This window comes from Pollachius pollachius (assembly GCF_949987615.1).
Source record: "Pollachius pollachius genome assembly, chromosome: 6".
In the NCBI taxonomy this organism is placed as follows: Eukaryota; Metazoa; Chordata; class Actinopteri; order Gadiformes; family Gadidae; genus Pollachius; species Pollachius pollachius.
Genome location: NC_136939.1, coordinates 3,657,976 through 3,668,739, shown reverse-complemented (window position 1 = coordinate 3,668,739; position 10,764 = coordinate 3,657,976). Strand labels below are relative to the sequence as shown.

Genomic DNA, 10,764 nt, shown 5'->3' with positions numbered 1-10,764 from the left:
GCTCCCGTTAGGCCTGGTCTGCCATTGGCTGCCGACCACCATCAGATTACCTCATCATATAAACCTGATGGGCCTCGGATCCAGAGCTCACATTTCTCACGGATGACGAGCAACCGCAATACCCGACGTTTGGAATCTAAAATCTCACTTTCCTTTTTCATTTTTGACTTTTGACTTCTCCTATCCTTTCGTTTTTTCTTTAAAGTGAATCCAATTGTGACTTTTGCCTGACTGAAACTGAAAGGCAGTCTTTACTTTTACCCAACCGGTTATTCGGTGGAGGATGACGTTGGTCCTCCGGTGAAGCGGCTCGTGCCTGCAGAGTCCTCTCGTGTTGGATGTCATTCTGGTCCTCAGTGGTTCTCGTGAGCTCGTCTTCCCGGCAGCAGATGAGCCTCGCGGCCTGACCTCTCAGAGAGACCCCGTGATCAGCAGGTCAGTGATCGATCAGATCCGCCATGAACGTGATCGGCAGCTACCAGCATCACCACCTCATGCACGAGACCTTCCCGTTCGTCCCGCGGTGCGCCCAGGAGCCCTACCTCCACAGCTGGGGGCCCCAGGCCTACCCGGCCGAGGCCGTGTACGGGGGGCCCCCGGGGGGCCACGACGCCCCGCTGGAGGGGCTGTCGGCCCGTGGTGGCACGCGCCGGCCCCCGGGGCCCAAGAAGGAGCGACGGCGGACAGAGAGCATCAACACGGCCTTCGCGGAGCTCCGCGAGCGGATCCCCAACGTGCCCGCGGACACCAAGCTGTCAAAGATCAAGACGCTGCGGCTGGCCACCAGCTACATATCCTACCTGATGGACGTGCTGGCCGCGGACTGCGGTCACGCCGATGGCTTCAAGGCGGACATCAAGAAGTTCGACAACCGAGAAACCAAGCGCAAGCGGGAACTGGTGGGTGCCCAGATGTGGAGGTTCAGTGGGTGTGTGATGTTGTGTTCAGGGGGATGTTGAGGTTCACAGGTCTGACCCGAGCCCTGATGAACAACACCGAGGTCTGGTAGTAAGCTGAACCCTCCTGAACAGGGCCAGTATAACCCGAATCCTCCCGAACAGGCCCATTTTGACCCGAACCCTCCCGAACAGGTCCAGTATAACCCGAATGCTCCCGAACAGGGCCAGTATAACCCGAAAAGGCCCAGTGTAACCCGAACCCTGCTTAATAGTCCCAGTATAACCAGAACCCTGTACCACATTACCAGGCCTTCATGTTTTTATTACGTTGCCATTACCATTCAACGAGTCAGTCTGATACAACTTTCATTTACATCTTGAAGTGTTTTAATATTGTTGTTATATTTGAACAGTCATAGTTCAACATTTTAATAATTATCAAGCTTCATGGTAATATGTCTTCATCTCTTCTTATTTTCGAAATCAATTAGCAGTTTAAATGATACTGGTGTTTGAAATAAATATAGTGGGCTAGATATAAGATAATACATATAATTATATACATATGCCTACATAATTCATGTCTAGGCCTATTTAATAAGGCTGGATCAGGACTGGTTAAATACATAATGAGGCACCACTCTTATGGAGACTGAATCTAACGAACCGATATCTTTACTGCGAGTTAAGTTGAGTGGTCCTTCCTTGCTTCACTCGGTGCTTAGGCTATTTTATATCTTCTGAGAAGAGAAGCGTTATTTTATGTCCTAACATGTTTAGATACAATTTGATTACATTTAATTCAGTTGTAACAGCAGCAGATATTTCTAAAGATAAGGTATAACAAAAAATACGGGCAATAATGAAGTAAGAATAAAGTCTGACTCTTATGCAACAGAACAGTATAAATATCGGGATTCAGATCAGTCAGTTAATGACGCCTTATTTATATCATATATCGGGTCTCGATGAGTGATTGTGTAACAGTGCCTGGGCTATACAATTATGGGCAGGCTGCCTTTAATACTGAATAGGCCCTTTAGAGATTTAGGCTACAATCAAAAATAGATAGCGGGTGTATGTGAGTAAATGCAATATAATATAATAATATGTATATTAGAATAATATAATAATAATAAGAATAATAATAATAATAATATAACAATATAATAATATATTATATTGTTTAATGTAATATATATTATTTATGATTTTGTGAACCTTTGGTGTTTCAGAGCGTAGGTTCTCTAGTGTTATTATATTCTATAATGTTATAGTTTATATATATGTGTGTATATATATAATATTACATAGTATCATAGAATAACACAATATAGCGCTATATAATGTACTATATCATTATATAATTTAGAATCCATCTATATTGGTTCCAAACGACGAGCAGGATTATCTATAGGCATATAATATAATTAGGCCTATATAAAGTACAATATCTCATACGTTAGAATCGATCAACTATCTCCAGCATTGTGCATATAATATAATATCATAATATATGTGATATTATATAATGTCATAATAATCTAAGATGTGCTATTATATAATAATATATTATATTTCATAATATCATAATAATATATGATATTATATAGTATAATAATATATTATATTGTATTATATAATAATATATAATGAGTATATGTAATCTATAATCGATATCTTGTTCCAGAGCGACTGGCTCAAGGAGTGTGGCTACTATTAAATATAAATAACATGTTATTACACGGCTCTTCTCAATGCCGTGGAACGCTCCGTTCACTTGCATGGGCCCTTCACAACTTCCGGTGGTGAATGATAATTCACCGTTGCTAAGCGTAATTGACCGCTGTGAAGGAAAACAAAGGATTTTTTGCCTCTAATGACGTCTTTGGTATTTCTCCGCAAGTAGTCCGGTAACTTGTCAACCCCAGCGTCTTCGGTTGCTAAGCGACGTCAACGTCTTTGGCGGACTATTTCTCTGTTGATCAACACTACGAATGCTGGTTACAAATAAATTGTAAAAAGACACACCATGAAGTTATTTTTTCTTACATATTATATGATGATTTATGATTGGGTATTAATTAATCTATGATCCTTCTCTGGTTCCAGAGCGACGGGCTGCAGGAGTCGGCGGCGGGGGAGAAGCGTCTGAAGGGCCGGACGGGCTGGCCGCAGCAGGTCTGGGCGCTGGAGCTCAACCCGTAAGGCCCCGGAGAAGTCCTGAGCGGGTCTGGGCCCTGGACCTCACCCCGAGGGGACCGGAGCGGGCCTCGGCCCTGGAGCTCAGACCCTAGGTGACCCGGGGCCCACACTGTAGGGTTATGATGGAGGAGGAGGATCACAGGAGCCCTGGTCCCGGACCGGAGAGACACTGAGACCTGGTGGTGATATCAGAGACTGTCCGTCCTGTTGCTGTTTGATGTTGGATCTACCTCAGAAATATCGTCCGTTTAAGAAGATTTAATCCATTAGGACTTTTAGGCTTCGAGAGATTGGACGAATAGAACAACGTATTCATTATACATGCTGTATGGTTATAATAAAGGATTGTTATCGTTATTATATTATAATAAATTATAATAAAGATTTAATTTAGGACACACGTGTTCATTGGATTGTCTGACTGCTTTGGATCCGCGTCCACACGGTCCAGGATTATATAAAAACTCTAAATTAAAATAAAACATTTTTAAAAACTTTATTGAAATTAACTTCGACCATGAACTGTGAAACCTATGCAATCACTTCAAAATATCCTCCGAGTAAAATAGTAAAAATGGAAACAACCATCACATTAACCTGCGGCCATGGGTTTAAAATGCTAAAGCTGAAATAACGTCATTATTTTTAACAATAACAGCATTTTAATATATATATATATATATATATATATATATATATATATATATATATATATATATATATATATATATATATATATATATATAACAAAGGAGAAACATCTGAGGATATAACCGAGACAGTGACTTTCTCTCTTTCTGAATACTTCATGGTATCAGCAAGACGTTGTAAAAATAGAAAATATCTTATGATACTAAAATATGACATATTTAGTTGATCACGGACTCGGTGGGGAAATCTAAAATACTCAGGAGTCCCTATTTCTTCTAAACGCCAATACCGAGGTCAGATTTCTCTTGAAGGAGTTTCTTAGAAGGCTCATAGAAAAACTAAAGTATGCGATTTCCCCATAGTGTTAGAGCATTAAAGCTGGAGTGGGCAGGAGAATCCTTCCTCTGAAACACATGACCAGCTCTTTACTCCGGTCTACTTGAAGAAGACTCGGGTCTTCTTGAGGAAGACTCCGATCTAATTGAGGAAGACTCCGGTCTTCTTGAGGAAGACTCCGGTCTGCTTGAGGTAGACTCCGGTCTGCTAGAGGAAAACTGCGTCCGGCCTTGAGGAAGACTCCGGTTTGCATAGTGCACGCAGGCTGGTAGGCAGACAGGTGGGCTTTCCAATTATTTAATTCGGGCCGAATGATTGATTGATGATTGATGGATTCTAAGATAATTAAGGAAATGAAGGAAAGCGAACAAACATGGTTCTAAACTAAATCTCCTATCCTATCTTCAAGCATACTTTGACCCACAGTCCTCCGTGGTCTCTGGTCCATCGGGGTTACGGCGAAACCGTGGGGCCACGGCTACTGCACCAAGACTGAACCGTATGGCGTTTTTTTTTATGTAGGGTACTTCGAAAATGTGTGTATTACCCTTCTTCGTATTAAACCCGTTTCTTCGTGTCTTTTAGATGTGTACTCAGTTGTCGGGATGATCACCTTCTCCGGTTATTGAAGAATATAAAATAAACGATGCTCCTAGAAATAGACCGCAGCCCCCTCTAGTGCAGGGACATGGTATGGCCCAACAGATCACTGGAGGCAGGGGCCTCTCAACATGGCGCCGTCCTCATCGTGTCATAACACGGGGCTGAAGTGGGTGCATGCAAACAAAGTGAATGCCAAATTAATTGTCTTACAGTGGGAGCCATTTTGCTTTACTGTGGCTTGCTGACAAAAACAAAAACAAAGTGTTTTAGTGACATCCCCAGTGTGAATGTTCACCTAGTTGTATGATGGATCATGGACCGATAAGCAGGGGCGTAGCCAGGACATTATTACGGTGGTGGCCAGCTTTTATTTGTGGGGTGGCACTTGATTGTCATTAATTATTATTCTTATTTAAATATAACACTTTAAATAAGAATAATAAGTCAAAGTTAGATCAAACTAATAGTGCATATAGTTCAGCTTTCTTTAGACCGTTTCCGTTCAGGATGTTTTAATTTATAGGGACCCTACCACTCCATAAAAACATACAGAAATTTGTCTCCTCATTTCCTATATATTGAACAACACTAGATAGTTAAATATTTAGGGAATAGGGAAATTAGGAATTCAAACACTAATGGTGCGCCATAGTAGTGAAAACAGTTCTGTACTCTCTAAGGAAGGACCCTATCTAGTGTCGTAATGATAGGATAGGACCAATCAGCACTCGGGGGAGGGATGATAGGTGAAGACCAATCAGTGGTCGGGGGAGGGATGCTAGGTTAGGACCAATCAGCGCTCGGGGGAGGGATCTTCAGTTGTCTGCAGATCATATCACGTCAACATTCAATATATTTTGAGTGTTTTAAAGCAGACGAGACCAGTTGAGTCTGTACAATATGTTTATTATCATTAATAGGCAGCTACACGCACATATACACATCGTTTTATATCTATATATATGTATATATAAATACATAAATATGTATATATATCCATATATATGTATCCTTCTGCGCTACACAGGATACAAGCTAACGGGTAACAGGACTGGCACAGCTAATTTATTTCTACACGCAAAATAAAGGATAGGATACAAATACAATCCATACACAAAGTCAACAAGTCTAGTAAACCAGGAGAACCATCAGCCAGAGGGAGAGAGGTAATGAGAGACAGTAGATGATAAGAGAGAGAAGATAAGAGAGATGAGACAGTAGATAATGAGTGATAATGAGACAGTAAATGATAAGAGAGAGAAGATAATGAGAGATGAGACAGTAGATAAGAGAGAGAAGATAATGAGATAGTAGATGATGAGAAGATAATGATAATGAGAGCAGATGAGAAAATGAAGAGAGAAGCCAAAGAGAGAGAGAGTAGACCATGAGAGCAAGAGAGAGACAGAAGATAATGAGAGAGAGCAGATAATGAGAGAGACTGTAGATAACGAGATTGAGAGACAGAGGGGAGGGGAGAGGCCATGTGTGAGACCAGTGTTGATTAGAGTGGACATGATTCTGTCCCCGCACACCAGGCTATATTTAGTACAAAGGGGGTCCATGGTGTCAGAAGGTCGCTGTCGGTGGGGGGGGGGGGGGGGGGGGGGAGGACGGTTTCCATGTTCTGCCCGGGGGGGGAGCAGCAGCCCCCGGAACCCCTCAGAACCGACCAATGACAGCAGGCCAGCGGCTGCAGCGGCGGGGTTCCGTCGGGCTAGGGGTTGCCGCGGTGACGGAGGAGCGGATGGCGGTGCTGATGGTGGGGGGGGGGCGGGGGCTAGTCGAGCTGCTTGGCCCCGTCGGCCTTGGGCTCCATGCGGGTCTTGCTGCTCTTCACCATGTAGATGAAGTAGGTGAGCGTCTCCTTCTCGTTCACCGGGATGTTCCGGAAGTGGCGGCTCACCGTCTGGAACGCACCCGAGATAGCATGGACGGTTAGCACGGATAGCTAGCACCGACAGTTAGCACAGCGTATTGCCAAGGATATTGAGACGGTAGGCTAGTCAGCAAGGGGCCCAGATAGCAGATAGTCAGTAGGAGGGCTAGACTATTATGCAGAACCGGGACCCATCTTCAACTCTTCTATGTAGCTTAAAGCAACACTTGCAGTTAGCACTAGCAGTGCAGAGGTCACGTGACAGCAACAGTGTTATTATGGGAAGCAGTCTAGACGTGATACAGAGCGACTACCAGCTCCCTACGCCGCCTCTCTTGACTACCACCCTGATTTACATCTCCCTCCCACACCACCTCCTGTTTTACCATGAGGTGTTCACCGTGAGGACTCAGGTAAACACACCGTGAGGACTCAGGTAAACACACCGTGAGGACTCAGGTAAACACACCGTGAGGACTCAGGTAAACACACCGTGAGGACTCAGGGAAACACACCGTGAGGACTCAGGGAAACACACCGTGAGGACTCAGGGAAACACACCGTGAGGACTCAGGTAAACACACCGTGAGGACTCAGGTAAACACACCGTGAGGACTCAGGTAAACACACCGTGAGGACTCAGGTAAACACACCGTGAGGACTCAGGTAAACACACCGTGAGGACTCAGGGAAACACACCGTGAGGACTCAGGGAAACACACCGTGAGGACCGGAACACTAGCACTCTCTCATGGTCCAAGAAAGACATACAGGTAGGTATACTGACAGGTATACAGACATACACAGAGAGGGAGGCAGGCAGACAGACAGAGAGGCAGGTAGACAGACATGTAGGTAAACAGACAGACAGGTAGGTGAACCGATGTGTAGGTGAACAGACTGACAGGTGTACAGACAGTCAGGTGAACAGAGAGGTGAACAGACAGGTAGACAGAAAGACAGGGGATCAGACGGACAGGGGAATAGACACGTGAACAGAGAGGTGAACAGACAGTTAGAGAGACTGAAAGGGGAATAGGCATGTGAACAGTGAGGTGAACAGTCAGTTAGAGAGACAGACAGACAGGTGAAAAGACAGACAGGTTACCTCTGCTAGCTGGGCCTTGTTGAGGCCTGGCCGGGTCTGGAGCTTGTAGTGTCTCTTATAGCGCCGCAGCGTGTTCACCTGCAGCTGGAACAGATCCACCTGCACACACACAACAACATTATGGCGTGGAACAACAAAGTCTTATAGGATGGAAGGAAGTCACCAAGGCAGGAGATACAAATCATACTAAGGCTTTTAAACGCAAAAAAACATTCTTGGATATTTACTCTTTATGTATTTTGGCAACACGACCCACTTAAGTCCCAATGAAGGCACATGTGCGTGCAGAGTTTCAATGAAATCGCACTGGTTGGTTCTTAAGAAAATAGATGTCGAGGCGCTAGTGCTAAAAACCGAATAAGACCCCCTATAAGATAAAAACACTTAAAACGTATTTAAAGCGAGGGAACACGATGGACGGTCAACGACCACTGACATTTTCCCGTCTAATAAAGGGATTGTAAAAAGTAGAAAATGCTAGTCTTGAGCCCCGGGGGGGCGTGTGTGGCGTAACCATGGTTACCTCTGGGACCTCTACGTCGTGGTCAGGTGACTCTCCTCCGTCGTCACTCGTCTTCCTCTTCCTCTTGTTCCGGACGCTCTGGATGAAGTTCTTATGGAAGTCACATATGTAGAGGTGACGGACCTACAAGCACAATAAGGCACAGAACCATTTAACACACACACCGCCATGAGACACACACACACACACCGCCATTAGACACACACCGCAATTAGACACACACACAGCCATTAGAGACACACACGTACACACACACACATACACATTCACACACACAATGCCATTAGAGACACATACACCCACCACCATTAGAGACACACACACTTAACAAAGACAAAACACACACACACACACAGACATATTCAAGCACATGAAGAGACGCACACGTGGACATAGCCCCCAACTCGTTCATCACGAAGCCCTGTCCCGTGCTCCGTGCGCAGTCCCGCAGTTACCATAACAACACGTCGACACTCACACTCTTGTCGATGTCCAGCTTGAGCTTCTTCTGGGAGATGCTCTTCTGGATCCTCTTGCTGAACGACGCGTTGCCCGCCGACCGCCCGCAGCGCTGCCCGTCCTCCAGCAGGCAGCAGCTCTGCCCGCAGCCCGGTGGTGCCGGAGGTCCGTCGTGGCTGTCCTCCTCGGTGCTGAACCCGTTCATGGCGCCTCCTCTGGGGGGGCTGCTCTGCTCCCGCGGCCCTGGAGGAGCTGGACGAGCTCCGAGGCTAGGCTAATGAGTGTAGCTTCAGAAATATGGAAACTAGTCCAGACACATACAGAAGCGCTCCGGCTGTTTTTAAATCTCCATTCAAACTTTAAACTGACGTTGTCGCTGATGTGTCCGTGAAACTAAAACTTATCCTCGAAATGAAGTAAAAAACGCAAAGGAATGAAATCAGAGGACCGACGGACTCCTGTGACGGCTAACCTTGTGAGTCTTAAATGTTTCCTCTCATCCTAACGTCCGTAAAGAAGCTGCACACTGCCACCGAGACGACGACGCGTTGGCGTATTCGTAAGGGAATTCAATAAAGTGGGAATAAATACGGTTAAATTCACTGCGGAGTTCAACAAAGTCCTCAAGCACCGCAGAACTGCCTCACGTACAATGGAATAGATTTGTACATCGGAAGTGACATGCCTTAAACCTCATTGGTCAGTTCTATAGAAGGCGGGGCCGAAGGGGTAATTATGGCTCGCCAATTGGTCAAACTTCACGTCAGTCAAATCCCGTACTTCCTCGTTGAGGTTGCTGTTTGTTTCCTAGTTCCTCGTTGGGAATGTTCGTGTCCACATGATACGACAGTATGGATTGAAACGGCAGAAACATCGTCAATCGTATGATATGTGTTGATATATCGTGTTGATATAAATGATATAAGATACAACTTATATGATTGAACTTACTAATGTGTCATGGAGCGCTGTCGGGCATGAAGTATGTGCAACCAACCCAACATGCACGGACGCTTGAGGAAAATTAAAAACAAAGAAATATATTTTTTATACACAATTTTCAACCAGTTCTATAAAGTATAGTTAAAATGATTAGGGGGCAATTCGATTCCCAAATTCGAAGCAATTCGAAACCCTTGTTGTTAATGCGTGTTGTTATAACGCCAACATGTCATTCCGCCATCGGCCACGGGTATGAGACAAAGTTCCACCGATTCATTTGCTGTGTATACCATGTACTGGAGAACGAGATGTTACGATCAAAAGATTATAACATAACATCCTATCACAACAGCGTTCACATATTGGCTGCCTTGCATGCGTTGTTATCCAGGACCTTGACAGTGTGGTAGTATGTTGTGTAACAGTGGATATCACTAGTGATAGCGATACAAGCTATAGCGCAGGGGACACCAACCTTTTGGAACCTGAGAGCTCCTTCATGGGTACTGAGTCATACGAAGGGCACCCAGTTTGATACACTCTTCTGAAATAACACATTTGCTCAGTTTGCCTTTAGTTATATATTATTTTGAATGATTAATGATACTCGTCTATGTGAAGACACTGATCATTTCAATGATTTCTCACAATAATTATCAACAATGACTTAAAGAAGGTGGGAAAGAGTTGTGCTGTTTTTTTAGAACAGGCCTTTAGAACAAGGTATAGACTCACATCTACAGAGAAAGGCACGGACTCATAGCTATAGAGAAAGTTATGGACTCATAGTTATAGAGAAAGGCACGGACTCATAGCTATAGAGAAAGGTACGGACTCATAGCTATAGAGAAAAGCACAGACTCATAGCTATAGAGAAAGGTACGGACTCATAGCTATAGAGCAGGGGTCAGCAACCTATTCAACTTGCAGTGCCAGTTTTACATTTTCTCGTTAATGAGGGTGCCTTAAGCAACAATATATTAATAATTAAGCTGAATTATGACACAGCAATCAAAAACATTTCCAGAAGAACTGGAATTGTATTATTTCCATATAGTCCACAATCATGCATCAACATTTTAAATGTTTTTTTGGTTGTTATATTTGCAACATGGGCTTACAAATAATGATTACCTATGTCCCATCTTAAAACACCATT

The 10,764-nt window shown here is 44.2% G+C and overlaps 2 protein-coding genes across 2 annotated transcripts; one reads left to right on the top strand and one right to left on the bottom strand.

Annotated features, from left to right (window-relative positions):
* Positions 1–458: 458 nt before the first annotated feature.
* Positions 459–3,107, top strand: LOC307077104 (heart- and neural crest derivatives-expressed protein 1-like; the record flags this gene model as incomplete). Its single annotated transcript, XM_079738387.1, has 2 exons — positions 459–899; positions 3,012–3,107. 2 exons carry the CDS (start codon positions 459–461, stop codon positions 3,105–3,107), a joined length of 537 nt encoding a protein of 178 aa, XP_079594513.1.
* A 2,909-nt stretch (positions 3,108–6,016) lies between these two features.
* Positions 6,017–9,315, bottom strand: sap30l (sap30-like). Its single transcript, XM_079737495.1, has 4 exons — positions 8,683–9,315; positions 8,205–8,327; positions 7,682–7,780; positions 6,017–6,603 (listed from the first exon to the last, which is right to left on the bottom strand). The coding sequence occupies exons 1-4, from the start codon at positions 8,866–8,868 to the stop codon at positions 6,475–6,477; spliced, it is 537 nt and encodes a 178-aa protein (XP_079593621.1). The 5' UTR covers positions 8,869–9,315; the 3' UTR covers positions 6,017–6,474.
* Between the last annotated feature and the right edge of the window lie 1,449 nt (positions 9,316–10,764).

Coding starts and splice junctions, on each gene's coding strand:
- sap30l (XM_079737495.1), bottom strand. CDS start 8,868: ATGAACGGGTTCAGCACCGAGGAGGACAGCCACGACGGACCTCCGGCA. Junction 8,328..8,682: donor AGCTGGACATCGACAAGAGT/GTGAGTGTCGAC, acceptor TTGTGCTTGTAG/GTCCGTCACCTCTACATATG. Junction 7,781..8,204: donor ACGACGTAGAGGTCCCAGAG/GTAACCATGGTT, acceptor GTGTGTGTGCAG/GTGGATCTGTTCCAGCTGCA.